This window comes from Poeciliopsis prolifica, unplaced genomic scaffold, assembly GCF_027474105.1.
Source record: "Poeciliopsis prolifica strain line A6 unplaced genomic scaffold, Auburn_PproV2 SCAFFOLD004, whole genome shotgun sequence".
NCBI classification, from domain to species: Eukaryota; Metazoa; Chordata; class Actinopteri; order Cyprinodontiformes; family Poeciliidae; genus Poeciliopsis; species Poeciliopsis prolifica.
Genome location: NW_026562379.1, coordinates 5,902,941 through 5,920,990, shown reverse-complemented (window position 1 = coordinate 5,920,990; position 18,050 = coordinate 5,902,941). Strand labels below are relative to the sequence as shown.

At 36.6% G+C, this 18,050-nt stretch overlaps 1 protein-coding gene across 1 annotated transcript in view; it reads right to left on the bottom strand.

The window, feature by feature from the left end:
- The window catches only part of si (sucrase-isomaltase (alpha-glucosidase)), a 57,613-nt gene that overhangs the window by 38,815 nt on the left and 748 nt on the right, over nt 1–18,050 (bottom strand). Inside the window, exons 2-16 of the mRNA XM_055027929.1 lie at nt 17,694–17,817; nt 16,964–17,049; nt 16,625–16,745; nt 15,140–15,249; nt 14,862–15,013; nt 12,042–12,213; nt 11,667–11,766; nt 10,505–10,617; nt 10,282–10,407; nt 8,515–8,646; nt 8,155–8,274; nt 5,339–5,452; nt 4,837–4,921; nt 4,298–4,415; nt 1,370–1,541 (exon numbers count right to left, since the gene is read on the bottom strand). Of these exons, the coding sequence (XP_054883904.1) occupies nt 1,370–1,541; nt 4,298–4,415; nt 4,837–4,921; nt 5,339–5,452; nt 8,155–8,274; nt 8,515–8,646; nt 10,282–10,407; nt 10,505–10,617; nt 11,667–11,766; nt 12,042–12,213; nt 14,862–15,013; nt 15,140–15,249; nt 16,625–16,745; nt 16,964–17,049; nt 17,694–17,817 (1,845 nt within the window). The remainder of the gene's footprint in view (nt 1–1,369; nt 1,542–4,297; nt 4,416–4,836; nt 4,922–5,338; nt 5,453–8,154; nt 8,275–8,514; nt 8,647–10,281; nt 10,408–10,504; nt 10,618–11,666; nt 11,767–12,041; nt 12,214–14,861; nt 15,014–15,139; nt 15,250–16,624; nt 16,746–16,963; nt 17,050–17,693; nt 17,818–18,050) is intronic.

Below are 18,050 nucleotides of genomic sequence, written 5' to 3'. Positions count from 1 at the left end.
GCAAATTTTTAATGATTGACAGAATAAGAGGGAAACAGTCCAAATCCTATTTCCATCTTTCTGTCTTCTTTGTTTGTGAAGCATACATCTGTGTTTATGTGTTTGCTGAGGCTCCTAAAATCTGCTTGACAGAATCCTACCAGGAGTAGTTGGCATCTGTAAGACCACCTGACGTGCACAGCTGGAAGAGTGTGTGTGTGGTGTGTGTGCAGTTTGCTTCCTGTTGTTTTCTCACTGCTGTTTGCACTATGTGTGATGGAGAAACAAACACTTGGGTTGTTAGTCGCAGTGCAGTTCTAGTTTTAGTATGTTTGTCAGTAAAATGTTGGTTTTATAGAGTAGTTACTGGTAGTCTTACAGAAAATTCAGTGGATACTGTGCTGTATACTCTTGCCTACCTTGTCAGAAAATGTAGTGTGATTTATTAAGCCCAGAATAATGACATCTTTAATGAGGTCAATATTATATATTTTGCAGGCACATGTTGCTATCTTATATCACACAAGTATTTTATCTTCAGGGGTTATAAATATGATGTCTATATTTAAAACAAGCTAACAAAAATTTTACTTTCCATGTGTTGACATGGATCTTTGTCTCTTTAAGAACATAATTCCCTTCCTGACTTCAGCACATTATCACAACAATTCTTCTACATGCCGTCCATTGGGTCATGTTCAATCATTCTTAGGAGCATTGTAGTTTGCATGACTTGTAATTCCACAAGGTATCTGCTAATTGCTGCTGCTGCTAGTCTGGAGGATCTGTGTGAGAGGAGTGTGCTCTGAGGTTCGGAAACTCAGCCGGGAACTGAAGCTCTAAGGAACTTTGGGGAAATAGTTGGTAGATAATTTTCATACACAATTGGAAGAGATAGAGGAAGGAAAAGATAGCAAAGACTAAACAAAGAAACGGTTTGCTTACTTTGCCTTCCTCAAATGCAAATTGTCTATAAACAATAAAAACCTTCACCATAAATACGATCTGGCTACTTTTTCAATCACAAAAGAAAAAGTCCTCCAATAGCTAGATAGTGGTGGACTTTAGGGAAGGAGCTATCTTTGACTTGCCTGCTATGGGTGTAATTGAGTGTTTCACATTATTTTTTTGAATTGCTCATAGGCAAAGATGAAGAACTCGTGACACAGAGTAACTTTTGGGCTAAACCTTTTTTATGGTGTGCAAATTCCACAAGTCACACAAAGTCAACATATCAAACCATCTTTGATTCTTGGATGGTACTGTCATGGCAACCAATAATTTGCCACGACAGTATTGACCTCATTAAAGAAAAATAGTTTTCTTTCCTGCATTTCTTAGTTCACATGTCTCTCTGTGTGCATGTACAAATGGACTATGTGGTACTCACGTAGGGAATTCCAAAAAGCCCAAACTCCAACATGCCAGGAATAGCCCATTTTATGTCATTCCAGTTAGCACCATTGTCACCCAGCCAATGTCCTGAATATTTTCCTACACCTGGGAAGGATGAGCGTGTCAGCATCAGGGTACGGTTTGACCCGAACACTTGCTTCAGAGCTCTGAGACAAGACAGGAGAGACTCGTGTGAGGCGGTAGGAGGTAATTACAAAGCAAAGGATATTGAAGCTAAAAACAAGATTACAAAGGGCAAAAAAGTTTTAAAGCACATGCACACAAACATGAGTGTTTGCAGAATAAAATACACAGACACACAATTTTGTAGTACTTTTTTTTGCCTTTCCTGGCTCTGTTATTGCTAAGCTTGGGAGAAATCGAAGCTGCATTGATCTCCATGACAATACAAAGTCTTGCTGATGTTTACAAAATGTGTCTCCTGCCAATATTACATTTTAATTAGAAGGAGGGAGAAAAACAGGAAGAGAATAAAAAATAGACAAATGAATTATGAGTCAACGTAAATACAAAAGTAGTGATTCAGCAAATTGTCTTCTGTGGGATTATATTTCTGAGTCTCAGGTGGGTTTGTGTTTGGTTTGTGTGAGTGTGGGTGAGCACTGAGCACACAGTTCTGCAGCTTTATTGTGAAAGTGAGGCAATAATAACACATCTTGCAGATTTGTCATGGTTAGGTACGTAATAATATTTTATATATGTATATATCGTAAGCTTTTGCACTTTTGTTATATTTTTCACCTGTGGAGGTCACCATTTATTCACCTGTTCAATGCATGCTGGGTTGATGACATGAGGTCCGTTCAGTTCTGCAATTTACTAAGTAAACACAGGAAGGACAACTTTACCTGAGTTGGTTTTCATAATATTGCGTTTGACTGGTGTAATTTTAGAAATGCCACACACTGATTCACTGTCAGCTGTTATTTAAAAATAACAGCGAGGTGTTAATCTGGATAATTTCCCAAATGGAAAAAAAAGAATGCAATGAGAAAGAGCCAAACACAACTTCCACAGGAGCTACATTTGTACCCTCAACATTTCTCGCCGGCAAACTTTGAGTCATGTGTACGAGCAAAACTGATGAGGGCTTTAACAGGTGGTCTTACCTTCTTCACAAGCTAAAAGCAAAAGCATGTCCACAGTTTTCATCCACAAAACCCCTAAACCACGGACAGAAGACCGGACCCTAAACAACTGTTACTGGACTGGACATAAAGCTACAGAACTACTGGTTGCACCGTCAGTCCTGTCATTCAATGAAGCTGAAAGTGGCAGCAGCCAAAGCACAAACACCAGTTTCTTCTGCCAACTCTGAACTCTTCCTCCGTTTGGTCTTCCTCATCTTCATTCCTTGTGATTTCTACATTCCCATCGGTTTCAACTTTCTCCGGTTGAAATGGAAAATGCTTAACGACGTTACTCAACCCTGTTTTGGCTGGACGAAGGGAGCGCAATCGGACCAAGCGTATGCCATTTACCCAGAATGCATTGCAGCGTAAACAACCTTGCGACGTCCGTGAAGTCTTTGAAGAATTGGAGCATTACCGCCACCTACTGGTATGAAGTGTGTCCGTATGACAATATCTTATTAAAATTCACAGAAATTAAACATCCTGCAATATTATTGCTGTATTGTTGACATTTTCTATTTCATTCTTTCATAAATGAATGCAAATCAATTTGACATTCACCTTAGGCAGTGTTAAGTTTTAGTAAATTAATAAATAAAAGCCACAACATAAAATCAATATTTAAAATGAAAACTTCAATTAGTCTGTGTACAGTTAAGCTGAGAAAAAGCTTTAAAGCCTTCTTAAAAATAACTAATTTCACTTATGTTGGTTTAACTCAGATAACAAAAAAAAAAAAAACTCAAACTAAAACATTTTGGAAACATTGATGATTAAATTCTTAAGTCAAATATATATATATATATATTTTTTAAGGGGTCTTTGAGATAGGATATGGATTTCTACTAGGCCATATGATTGGACAAAACTTTTTTTAGTTTCAAAAAAAAGAAAATACATATCTACATATATAGTTTTAACTGTATGTTCATTTGCACAGATGTTACTTATTACATTTCAGATGTTTAATTTTGTTAAAACAGTAGGGGTTTTATTGGCCGTGTCAAAAACTCTAAGTTTTACAGCCTAATTCATAAAACAGTAATAAAATACGGCGCTCTGACTAATCTTAGGTGATTTGTAAAAGATTCATCTCGTGGTTTGCTTGGTTTGTTTTTAATTGTAGACAAATTTGACATGTGATTTGATATCTGCAAGTCTGGGATATCACAGAGACACCAGATTATTATGACTAATGTTTAAGACAGCCTACATGATACATATAGAATGAAGAGTATGTTAAGAGGATTTTTTTTCATCATAAAAGAGTAATTATTTGTTATAAAGCCTGCATTTGTGCTGTCTTTTGGCAGATATCCATGATCCATATGAATTTCCATGCTCCGGTGATAATGCCCTATACTCACCAGGATGTCTCTTTGTAGGTTTGCAAACATAATGGGTCATTACACACTTCCAGTGCCAAAACCCAGATGAGAAATTTAAGGCACCCTGGGAGCTGGGCTCATTAAAACATAATTCTGCACATGGTATCTGACTTACAATTTTCTACAGAAATCATTTCCTGCAATTTGGAGCAGGGCATAAGTCACCTCAGTGCAATGAACTGACAAAACTTTAAAATACCAGTTCTTTGATTTTCTTTTTCAGTCAAGGCACAATACCGTCTGATTTTAATGGTCCTTTCTCATGTTTTGTGGAGTTTCATGTTCTTTCATTTTGTATATATATATTTAAATATCTGCAAGGCAGTGGGTTTGTTTTCATTGAACATACTTGTCATTAATTATAGATGCACTGGCACTTACTGTTCAGTGGCCAGCACCATAGAGTAGCCATACAAACTGTGGACATCATAGTGGTTCCCCCACTCTTGCTTGGCATCCATGCAGAGGGTCTTACTGTACATCACCTCATCCAGAATCTCTGTGGGAAAGGAAAGGATAAACAAAGTAAGAGGAAGACCTTGACTCAATGCTAAATACGTTCTAAACAATACGAAGGTATGGACAAACTAAGAAAGAGGGACGTGATTGATTAAGAAAAAGAAATGTACTAAAAAAAGCAATGATCGCGGGAGTAACCATTCATGTCATTACGGTCATGCTTTATTTAGGACCCATTGTTTCTTATTTGTATATCAAAAGTAGACTCAAATTTAAGGCCAAAAGTGGTACAATCCATTACACTAAAAGTTGCTATATTATATTTAAATATAATTTGAAGCCAATACATCAATTGAAGAAATAAATGTATGTGAAAGATATTCATTAATAAATATCTAAATATCACAAATACTTAAATTAGAAGAGATTTTATTTTTGACTATTAAAATTGAAAGTCTTACTTGGTGTGTAGGGAGGGTAGTTGAGGTTGTTGTCAGCACAGCCTTTGTTTGATCCTTTCTTGAAGTTAGCCACTTCATTCATATCCTGAATGAAAAAATAAAAGATGTTACATCAAACTGATGACTTTAATAAAGGCCTATTCTTTGTTATTTTCAGCTATTTGTGAAGGCATAATTCTTTACATTAGTGGCCAAGAGACTTGGCTATACCACAAGATTCCAGGGAAATTTGAAACTGAATGTGTGTTTTACAACAAAAACACACAACCACAATTTCAACTATGAAATCATTGATGGTACAGATTCCAATCTGGTTTCATCTTCCCCTTTGTTCTGTGTAGTGATACTCAAAGCGCAGAAGAGCAATTGCCACAAAATGTTTCAGAGCTTCAAACAAGATGTCCCTTGCTGAATATTTGTAATTGGCTGTTGAACAATGTCAGGATGTTTGGAATTTCAGCTAATTACCAGGATTATTTTATGTGTCTGAAAATCCACTTACAATCCAGAGGGCATCATGTTTGATCTCCTTGGAGAACTCGACATATTCCTTTATCCACCACTCAATGCATTTCGGGCTGGTGTAGTCCGGAAAAACTGTCTCCCCTGGCCAAACCTACAAAGAAGATACACGCGTGAAAACCATTTGATTCTGTCATTACACTTCAATGTTGTTGCAGGCAACCCGGTGGAAAAATTTGTTTGGTATTCACTTTGCAAGCTCCATTCTTTGTTTTCTCCAGTTGTAACAATACATATTTATTCTATCATTCAAATATGTTTGAGTATCTGTAATCACATGCTCCTGAAAATATGTAGACGTGAGATTTATTGAAGTTATGCAAGAAAGAAAAAGAAAAAAACTGCCTGTGAGGGTGTTGGAGAAACAGCTCTGACATGTGAGAATAATAAAGAGAGGAAAGCATGGATGAACTAAGAAAAGGGGTGGGATTGATGAGGGAAAGGTGAAAAAGGAGAAAGGGGATAAAGAGTCGAACGAGTTGAGGAAGAGAACAGAGAAGAGAAGAAATCGATAATGCAATAGAAATCTTGCGACGTGACTGTGTGTTAGAAGTCACCCTTAATGACGTGTATTGAGAAAAATGATTAATCCACACAGAGAGAGGGAGAAATTTTCTATGCACGTATGGGTGTGTAAGCAGTTTCTATGTGTAAACCCTGCTGTGGATATAAAATCTCAAGGTTGCTCCATTCTGGCTATCTTTTTTCTTTACTTCTGCTGGCAATAACTTCACAGCCCAGTTTGTAGCGAGCGTATGAATTATGCTTATGTACACTCACGTGCACGCACACAGATTTATGGGCGATGCTTTTGGCACGTGGGAAGAACGGCAAGGTCAGAGCTTATTGATAGACCGTTGCGGATGCCATCTTTCTTTTATGAGTCATTTGTTCCCTAACTCCAGGATTTTGTCATCTACACATCCCTGCTGATGGCTTCTACAGAGCAAATGCTTTAAACAAATCAGCTGGCATTTGTTACTGCATACCTCTTGCTGCCTTTTGTAGTTTTTATGTTCCTCTTTTAGCATTTTGGATTTTTTTTTCCTTTTCTTTTGGATAGTTCGATGTCTCTTTCACAACTCTCTCTCCAAAAGTAATTCTCCTGTTTCCACCTTGTCTGTCCTCTTGTTCCAGGTGCCTGATAAACTGTTGCTTTGTCTTTCATGTCTCATTGTAGATTGATTCTTGTGCAATTGTCTTGTCAGTTGCTCAGTAACACAGACAGTCTGATCTATTATCAACAACCCCTTCTGATCCATTAACTGTGATTAATCTTCTTTTTTTTCATGTAACCTACACTTTCTGTTTACTACCAGTTGCTTCCTTTAGTCCTAGTATATTTTAACTTCTTCTGCTGGAGAAAAATACAAACACTGCTACACAAACACCAAGACATATGGAACAAAAACAAAAAAGTAATTTCTCAAGTAATCAACTTACATGAGATTATATTTACAGGACTCACTCATAATGGAGAAATTATTTAACCAGTTGAATATGTTTAGCACTGTTCCATTACAAATCTCAGTCCAAAGGATTTCTCAGGATGAAACATATCACTGCCACCTCAGGGTTTTTTTGGGATTTGTTTACATTCATACTCCGACAATCTGTTTTCACCCTTTTATCTGTGGTAAAGTGTCGGGGGGATGCGGTTGATCCTTAAAAATGTAACAATGACCCCAAAAAGCAATCAATTATAGAGCGGGGGAAGTAAAAATAAAAAGACAGGTGTTTAGACACCCGGTGGATAGAGAACATTGTTCACTGACTTGGCTCAACATGCAAATAAGGGAACAAATGAAATATAAATATGTAATGTGTTTCAAACGTAAATCTGAAAGCAGTCATTTATTCTACTTTCAATTCCAGCTTGTCACTCCAAAAGCAACAGATCTGGGTTGAATATTTTGACTGTCTGTTGCATCAATTCATAAACTTTGTAGAGACTATGCACAGTTAAGAGGTGTAGTTTCTGAATAAAAATCATTGGTTCCAATTTATCAATTTGTTGTTATTGTGTGTTGTTGCATAGACTTTGGAGTTATAACAACACCAGATGAGTTGAGGTTGGATGTGCTGCCAGCGTGAAGCTGGCAAGGTGTGCGTGGTTAGGGAAATCATGGGACAGGAACTGCAAAAAAAAATGGGCACATCCAGGATGCTTCTGGATGTATCACTTTTTAACTGGTGTAGAAACAGCAAACGTTGTTTTAGAAAAAGCCAGTTCATTCTTAGAACGAAAGCACTGTCTGGCATATAAAAAGAACTATACTCAGTCATATTCACATGTGCAGTCTGCATGTGCAGACGACCTAATATAGCTTTCCATTTAAAAATGGGTACACAGACATATTTCTCCCTATCTCACATATGCACACATCTGAAAACCCAATCTGTCATGCAGTGACTCAGAACATTTTAAGATTAAGCACTAATGCAGAATCAATGCATATGTGTGCCCTGTTCATAAACAGCATGAAAAGACAATTAGTTTGGGGACTAAGTCTAATCATGTGTATAATCAAAGGCCACAATATAAAAGCATGGGAGCAACATACTTTTGCTCCCCACATCGATACTCTGCAGGAGAGTGCTTTTCAAATATGTGCAATGTGGAAAAAATGATAAAAAATGACCTTTTGTTACGTCTGAATGTCCATACAGAAATTTCTTCTGACATAATGGAGACAGTAAAATAGTAGCACAAGCACATGTAGCAGGGTGTAGCTGATATTTCTTGGTCTTTTTTCAACATCTGCACTTGATAATCGGTACCAATAAACAGCTTACCTCTCCTAGAAGTGGAGTTTTTCCGTCTGATTCATAGACCCAAGCACCCATTGCAGTACCACGGTCATACGATTCATACGGAGCATCCCCCGCCCTTTTGCTGGTGGCTATTGCAGGGTCCTGGGCAAAGGAAACACCTTTTCAGAAGAATGTTACAATATTTTATATTGACATCAGTAAATATAATTTTGTTATATCAACTGAAAGCCACAATGATTGATTTACATTATAATATGGGTGAGGGAATTAATTGTCACATTGGTGTTGATTGGAAAAAGAGTATAACGCAGTTTGATAAGTTCATATTGTTGGATGAATCACTGTGTCTGTCTTTGCTTTGTGAGAAATGAGAGTTCATACCAGGATGAGGATGTACTTCTGCCCCTTCTCATGGAGGTAGTCAGCAAACCCAGGAAGGCCTGTGAACTTCACTTTGTCATAGGTAAAGTCTTTCTTATCTTCCATGTAGTCTATGTCTGTGTATTGAATGTCCTGTCAAGAATAAAGTATATCCAATAAATTGTCTATAATATGTCTATTTTTCTCTGCATCTGTAAAAACATTACGTCAGAATAATTTTACAATGTGGCTACTTGTTTCCAGTGTTTGCTGTTATTTGGTAAATTTCAATACATTTCTAAACATGTATTTCTCTTCATTTTTAAATAAATAACATGTTAAGACACAAAAAATAATCATTCTACAATCTTTATACCTTATGTATCTATTATAACATTTGTCCGTTAAGTAATGAGTCTGTTATGTTTCTTTTTAACGGTATTCACCTCCAGAAAAAAAAGAAAATTTGTGTTTCTTGGGATGTTATTAAGTATATTCATGTGTAATGCAGCAGTCTGACATGTCCAACTGTTTGCTAAAAATATTACAGAGATTGTAGGTGTATTTTCTTTTTGATAAGTCATAACTCAAGTCTAGTCCTTGATTTGTGCATTTATTGCCTCATTGTGATAGTTAAATATTCCAAGATGGTATTCACAATCTTATTAAATTTTGATTTAATAATTAGGGTTAAAAAATTATAATTATGCTGAATATCAGTTTTTTTTTCTGGAAAAAAAATACATCTGATAGTGGTCTTACTGTTATAAGCTCCACAAAGATAAGTAGTGAGGTTCATTTCCAAGAAAATGTCAACCAGAACTGGTATTTATCTCATGGCTTAGTATGAATGCAATACTGGACTATTTTTAACATTCTGTTGAAGATGAAAGAGATAATAACAGGAACCTGGTCGATTGATCTTTGATCAGTGCTAACATTCGTTGGTGCTTAAAAAATTGTGCTTCCTGGACTGAACCTGTACAGGCCAGCAGACTCTCCATTATTTGACAGAGAGCTGGATTACCCAATCTAAGCTAAAGGCCACCCCTATCACTCAGGCTGTCTATCGAACTCTTGCTCCAACCTTCATATCACGTTCTTACAGGCAGTGTAGAGGTTTGAGTTTCTTGCCTCTGGAAGCACACAGGGGTTCAAATTCAAAAACAGGTTTACAAGGTGAGTTATCAGCTGCTTCCATTTCCCTTCCTGGAAGCTATAAAGCAGTGGTAATAGTTAAAGAAGCCCCTCTTTTGTGTACCAGACATTACCACTGCTTCTTCCTGGTTCATATAATGTTTTAAACACCTGTTTTTCTCTGTATATTGATTCTGTGTGTCAAAATCTCCATATACAGATTTTGATACAGTATTCAATTAAAATAAAAAAGTTATTCTTTTAGCAATAAAACAGCTGTCATGTTTTATCTTAGGTGATATCACTATCAAAATTTTACACCAAAGCTGACTTGATAGAGGGTTTATCATTTACTCACAATGGGACCATAAAAGTGATACAAACAAATTGAAATTTAAACAGGATCGTGATATGACGACATGCCAAACATCAGGTATAAAACACATTGTTTTATATAAAAGCTTTGGTGATAAATGCTTTATAATGCTTTCCACGTCAAGATATGAGAGTAATATGTAGCAATTCTAGCTCTGTAAGCTTCTATCAGTTTTAAACAGACGAGAAGAAAATTTTGTAAGGAGGTAATGAAGTAAACTTAACAAGTGAAAAGAAAAACTACCAATCACCAGTTGACAGAAAACTAGATCTTACATATGGAAGATCAATGGCACGATTCCGCTCCACTGTGGCCTTAACTTCATCGAGGCTGCCGTAGTTCCACCGTGAAAGCTGGAAGCCCAGGGACCAATAGGCAGGAATGACAGGCATGCCAATGAGCTGGAGAGGAGGATTATACATTACCATACAGCTTTAAAGCTTTCACAGTACTTAAAATAAATTAGGTGTCCATGTATTCATGAAACAAAAATATTACCTCAAGGAACTCATGCACCACGTCTTCTGGTGTGTCGCCAAACAAAATGTAGAAGTCAAGGATTCCGCCGATGGTCCTGTAGGTCACTGCTGGGGCAGGCTGCAAAGTCACCTCTGAAAAAAGAAAAAAAATGATTCATGTCAATTGCTCTCCAGGTTGCCCTTGTCATTGTTTTTGTTAGACGCCCTCCTGTCTTAATAATGCATTATTTTTTGTGAAAAAGATTGACCTTTTTATTGTGTTATAGGATAAACAAAAGATGGTTAAACATGACAGTGGAGTTTTTTGTTGGTGTTTTCAACCTACTTCAGCCAGGAGTTATTCTCTTTGATTTCTGTGCACAATTGCTTGAATGAGCCACCATAAGCTTTTTTCGGGTGACTTGGGTGAGGTATAAATTACTTTCATGTGTGGAGTCATTTCTGAAATTTGTTTTTCCTGTTTTATGCGATGGGTGTATCCAATGCCTTTTTTTTACTGTTTATTTTGTAATTTTCTACAGCACTCTCATTATTTCTTGGGACCATTAGTAAATATGTGAAAATAAATAAAAACCCTTCCCATTAAGTTTTTCTTTTTGCAGTCGCTTAAACTCACACAACAATCTTTTAACCGTGAGTATTGTAGATTATTTTTTATAATCTCTTCCTGAAGATAACTGTGTCACCTCCTTCATATTTGTTTCTCACAGTTCCAGAAGCTGTAAATCTTTAATTATTGCTTAGTGTATAAGAGGGCAAGCTTAGGGCAAACACTCTTTTCAAACAGCCTGGCTTTTGAAGATTTATGCACATCTTCCCTATAGCTAAATGGAATGTACTATTATTTTTCCCATTTTGAAAAACTGGTGGGAAAAATTATCTACTATTTCATTTTGGGTTTGGCACCAGTATTAAAAACATGAATTTCCCTGGCATTATAAATGTACTCAAATTAAAAGTGTAATCTTTCTTAAAAAAAAAAAATGACATTTTAAAATCATGCACAACTCTTCATACCTATGTTTTATTGTGCACATTACAACTGAGTGAGTGCATAGACTTTGCTCTTAAACATGCTGCTGCCATTTCACACTGTAGACTTTGGTGCCGTGAAACATCCCTGAGGAGAGTGAAACATAGAAATGTGTGTATTGCGTGTGCACGTCAGTGTTTATCTTTACCCATAGCATTGCTGTTGAGCAGAAAGACCCCGAATGACTTTCCACTCTCATCTTCCAGACAGAGGAAGAAGGGATAGTGTCCATAGAGGTTGTGTGTTCCCTGCAGGGAGAAAAGAATGAAGGGATGTGGGAAAGAGCTGTGAATTGCAAGAGTGATGCAGGGGGCTCGCTGCAACTGAAGAGGGGTGACTATGTTGTCCAATTAGATCATGAAACATGCAATTAAAAGCCCTTACAGGGGGCAAAATGCAAACACGTAGGAGGTTGCATGTGTGCACAAATGCATGTGTACATCAGAGTTAACTGGTGTTGAAGAGATTTGATTTACATGCATCTACATCAACAGTGGTGTGACTTGCATGTGCGAGTTCTCACCCCATTAGGGAATGCATCTCTGGTGAAAATGGGCCAAGTTCTCCAGTTCGTGTCATGGCGATATCTTTGATGTACATGCTCACCCAGGCCATAGATGTTGTGAGATGGGAGCTTAGCAGACAGCTGTAGGTACTGGTCCGCAAAAACAAGTGGAGCCACTGTGGTGTCAAACCTGAATGTGTTCAGATAAAAAAAAAAAAAAAAACTGATGTGAGAGACATGATTTTGATGTGAAAGAAAAAACAGATTGGTGAGAAGAGAGAAAATGTGAGAAAGAAAACAAGAGTAAGATGTAGTGGAAAGAGGAGAAATAAGACAAGGAATTGTGAAGGGGTTATTGCAAAGAGAAAAGAAGCAGGCCATCTCATGAAGCTCTAATAAGCCCTCCGGGCAGCATTTCTTCAACAGCTGACATGCACGGGTAGTTGAAATACTGCAATTGCAAACAGCTGTCAAAACCCACAAGTTGTGGATGCAATGAATATACTTTGTCAATGAATAATCATCATAAACATATGGTAGAAACAAAGAGTGTTTGTTATCAGTCATCATGATAAGTTATATAACACAGTCAGTGCATTAGAGTCCCTGTAAATAGAGATATCTTTTTACAAGAAGCTTTTATTATGACAGTAGAACACCCACGTGCCAGCCACACAGCCACAAAAGCAGAATCACGACTACCCTGAATGCACAGTCAATACTTAGAAGTTATACACCTGTCACCGGTGCAATTAGACAACACAATCAGCTTTTATTGACTGTATGGTGCAATTTTAAATACTTTAAAAGTAAATATTTAACCCTAATTTATGTCTGTCTGCTGTTTTAACATCTTCATTGTCAGAATATCACCTCAGATTTCCGCAAAGAGAATCATGAAATGCTAATAAAGTCTCCTTATCTGTTCAGATAACATCATTTTGGAATAAAAAGTGACAGTTTGTTTGTTGAGAAACCGATCACTAGAAAAATGCCTATCTGCTTGGATACAATGTGGATTAGTCATCATGTAAAACCACTAATAGAAAAAAAAAAAACAGCTAAAGTTACAACAAAATTAAAGTTCAGTAGCAAATCACAAGACTCATATCATGTCTCCTGGCTTAGGGTGGAGGAAGATTTGTGAAATGCACTGATAGGGAAATATACTGCTTAATGCTAGAGCAAAGGTTGCAACGTGACCTCAGGATGACTCTTTACTCACGTGTAAAGAGTCATCACCAGAACTTCTGAGTTCTGGTCGGCTCTGTCCAGAACCAGACCCAAATGAGGAGAAGCAGCATTCAGCTTCTATGCATCACACATTTGGAACAATCTTCCAGAAACTGTAAAACAGCTGAAACGCTGACTTCCTTTAAATCTCGGCTAAAAACCCCCCCACCTGTTTAGAGTTGTATTTGAAATGTAATCAATCACGAGTTTAATGATGGAACTTGACTTAATGTCATATTTTGACTGTTGATTCTATGTTGCATGACTTTGTGTTTTTGTATTTGTACTGATGTAAAGCACTTTGAAATGCCTTTTTGTTGAAATCCACTATACAAATAAAATTTGACTGATTGATTCATAAAAAAAAAAAAAAAAAAAAAAAAAAAAAAAAAGTGAACTGCATTCTTTCAAGGCCATAAGGTATTCTAAAGAGTCATCCTCAATTGTGGAGCTCACTGTTTATTTCACATGTTCTCTGGCATATCTTTACACACGGTCACATTTGCATGATGAGATGCAGGGTTTATAATGGAAAATGAGTGTGTGTGTGTGTTTGTGTGTGTGTGTGTGTGTGTGTGTGTGTGTGTGTGTGGGGGGGGCTTAGAAAGCTTGTTCCCAACATTTGACATGTTACCAGTTTTGAAGTCTTTCAGACTTCAGGGCAATCTATGGGTAAATATATTTGACAGCGTTTGCCCATGCATTGTTTTTCTTTATTCAATAATAAATGCATATGAGATAGACGCTTAGTCATCCGTAATTCCTATATTAACACACCAGCAATCCCCAGAGCGCCAACTTTAATGCTTTCTCTTTATCAGTATCAACCCGTAATAATATATCATATTAAAAATTGAATGGATGTGTTATTAAATGGATTAAAATGCCATGGTCCTTTGTTTTAAGAATAATGTAAGATTAAGCTTTCATTATCCCTCTGAGACATAAAAACCATTCAAATAATCTAAGTTAAGCAAATGCTGTTGATGAGAGACAAAAGATCTGCACATAAAGGCCAATTGGAACTCATTTCAAGAAGTTATTGCTGATAATTTCTCATTCTCATTCTTGTCATTATTTATTGACTTATGTTTATTGTAATTCACAAAAAGACACCTATACTGCTGAGCTAGTGCACACATTTGCAAGATCCAGTTGACTATAGAGACGTCAGCGTTGACCTATCAAGTTTTACCTGAACCTGAACTAAATTATGGTAAGGCAATAATGCATGAAAACAAGATGATGAGCAAAACAGCTCACTTCAAAAGATTTCAGACATAATTATAGCAGATGAGAATCCCAAAATCTATGATAATTTTGTTTGGCAACTTTCAGGTTGAGGGAGGTGTTAGATAGCTATTAAGCGAGTCACTTAATCAAATATTCACTAACTCATCTTGCCTCATAGATTATAAGTCCTATGACACATGATGTATTTTCATAGTTAAAGCTACATTGTCTACATAGATTTAAAATGTCCCCTTTATATTCTTCATATCTAATGTGTATACATTCTTTTGTCCATTTAGTCTTTTCATACCGTGTAAGATTTCATTTTACCATCCAAGACAAACTGTAGAAGACCCTCATGGCAACACTCACAGGACTTTCTTGTTCTCCTTTCTGCGCACAATCAGGCCAAAGGGGTTGTTTCTGATCTCGAGTGTGTCGCTGATAGGACTGGCGGCGCTGTTTGTGACTTTAGGAATGTGCTCATGAGGGACCTCGAATCTCTGGTTTTTGGTATCGTAGATCTAAGGTAAAAGGAACAGGCAATCAAGCGGTGTCCTATTTCCTGGTCATTTCACACATTGCGACCTCTGTTTGTTTAGCATGCCAGTGGAGAGGGACAGAGAGAGAGAAAGTCTGGTAGCAATCACCTTAAAATGAAGCCGATTGTTTGTCTGCATCTCTGCATGGAGTGTCAGCTCCTGTATGTCTCCACCGAACAAGGACGGAGAGGCCATTCTCTTCATTTCCGCATGAAACACTGCAGAAGAAAACCCAATAAAAGACTTTTACTCCAGGTGCAGTAGTGAATACACTTAGTTTTATGAAATTGCTCCATATTAACAAAGATTGTTTTTCCACTATTATCACAAAGTTAAATGCAATATAGTTAAAATAATTTTGAAATTTTGGTTGTAGTTTAGTTTATTCAATCCAAAACATTCAGACACACAAGTAGTAGTTGCCACAGTCAATCAACCCTGAAACTACAAATTAAAGAAATGCAAAACAAAGTCAAGTAAAAATAATTCCTAAGGGTTGTGTAGATCTAAAAGGTGTAGACTGAAACAATTCAGCTTAAACATGCCTACCCTTGCATGTTTACTCAAATAAATCATTTTGCTTCTAAGGAAATTGTTGGACTGGGTGGTGAAGAAGGAGCAATCTAAACAACCCATGATATCACAAGCTAATCTTCCGTGCTGTATCATGTCTCCTGGTTGAAGGCCAGGCAGATTGTTGGGAAGCACAACAACAGTGGTTTATATTCCAGTGAGTCAAAAATAAAACTGACAGGTGACCGGACACAGGCACAAATTAATTCACTGCTTAGGAACCAAGGAACTCTGACCATAAAAAAAGATCACAAAAGTTATATTTAGTTCACAAAAATGTCAAAAGTAAACCTAATTGTTCTGACTTTATCTGGTTAAAAAATGTATTACTACTAATCAACAAATTTTGTGCTCAAAGTTTAATTTTTTTTTTTTAAATGATCCTTTATTATCATAAAAGAAAGTGCAAGAATTTTCTTTTGATTCTGGCAGAGTTTGCTCAAGATGAGATTTGATACGAAGGTTTACGTTTTTCCTTACTCACTTCTGTATGTGACAGATTACCTATTTTTGCATTACTTCCCTTGGATTTCTCAGTGTGCCAAGTGAAAAAAGAGATACATTTGATGGTGTTCCTTTTTTTAGTCTAACCACAAAGACATCATTATTTTCTTCAGTTTTCCTATCCTTGTCACGCAATTTTTTTCTTCCTTCAAAGAAGTGTTATTTTACTTCACAAACAAAACAACTGAAAATATAGTGTAGATTTATTATAAAAATCCTATATTTCCTTTTTTTTTTTGCTTTCACACAATAACTCAGCTTACTTTCGGCAGAGATATCAAACAGAAATTGGAAAAACCTGTGTGCAGTGAAGTCAATCAGGTTTTCTGATGTGCCATCTATGTCTTACTTTCACTGAAAAATCACACCTTGGTCAGAGTGAGTGGAAATAGTGGAAAATACAGACATTCTGAGAGAATGACGAGCGATTAGAAACCCTGCCCTCCTGTATTGGTAAGTACATACTAGAGCTTTAAACTTTAAAACATAGGTGACAAGTGAAAAATCTAGCTTTACCAGTAGGCATTGGGGTGTGTAGTGAGTGCACTGTGTATCCATGGTTGGTGGGGAAGAAACACCAGGGAACATTTCGCTCATCCAGAGGACTCCAGCAACAACCGCGCTGCTCACATCCCGTCTGTTCAAACAAGATGATGTGACTGTTATTACCTTTAACCAATATCGCCTTTAGAGCTACTATTTACACTGATGTGATTAGTGTTGAGATTTTTGTAATGGACAACATAATGTAGTAGTAATAATTGTATTAACTGTGTTATTTTTATATGCTAAGCAATGAAAACAAAAAGCACAACACAATTAGATTGAATTACTAGAGATGATGTTGACTTGTACCTTTGAGGCTCCAGCATCAGGATAACAGTCGACTCTTTCAGCCATAGGAATGTTGGGACACTGAGGAATGAATCCATTTGGTTTTTCTGTGAAGTCAATAACAAGTACACAAAAGAAAGCAGGTAAATGTAGATGTGTTTTGGTCCCATCAATAATTTTTGTAGTTTTTCAGGCTGTGGTGATTTAAAACATCTCAAAGTGTCATACTGCTACCATCGTCCTTCATAATAGAAATTGTGGAAGGAGATGCGATCCATGTTAAAATGCAGAACCATTTTCTCAGATGGCAAAACATTTATTGAAAAATTTACTTTCTGACAACTTTCTAAAAGAATGTCTTGGAGTGATTTTTTTAATGTTTTATTTTCCTCTCTGAATTTACTTCAGAAGTTGACACAATACTGTGTGAGCAAACTCTAAAACAAACACACACACTTTGGTTTGACGAACTTAATTCAGATACATGCACCAAATTAATGCAATTTTTAAGTTGGCGCTCCACTGTTTGGTAGTGAATACATGCACACACTAATGCCTAAGAACAATTTAGAGAGACCAAATAACCTTACAGTCATGTATTTGAATAGTGAGGAAGCTGAAATACTTTGGAAAAACCTACACTTGCAACATCCCAGAATGGGATTGGAACCCAGAGCCTTACCTTTTAAAATATGTTTTCTTTAAATCTTTAATACTTCTTGTTATTATTTTATTAGCATAATTCACTTACCCTCTGTAATGACACCAGGTTCTTTGGTGACAAAAAGAGCAATCATAGTGACGGCCAATATGGTCATCAGGATGAACAGAATCAAAAGGATGATTTCTGTAGTGGTCCATCGCTTTTTCCCCATCTAATCACCCACAAAAATAAACAAATTAAAAAACAAAAAACAAAACAGAAATATACAGATGTTACATAGTGCAACCATATAACTCAAAAAAGCATTTTCTGAGTCCTTCACAGACATTCAATGAGAGCAAGTTCTCAAAATTTTCTGACCCTGCATGTATCTATTATTTTTTTCTTTAGATATTGTCAAGGCTCATAACCATTAAGTTTAATCTGCTGTGAAGAAAAGGAAGG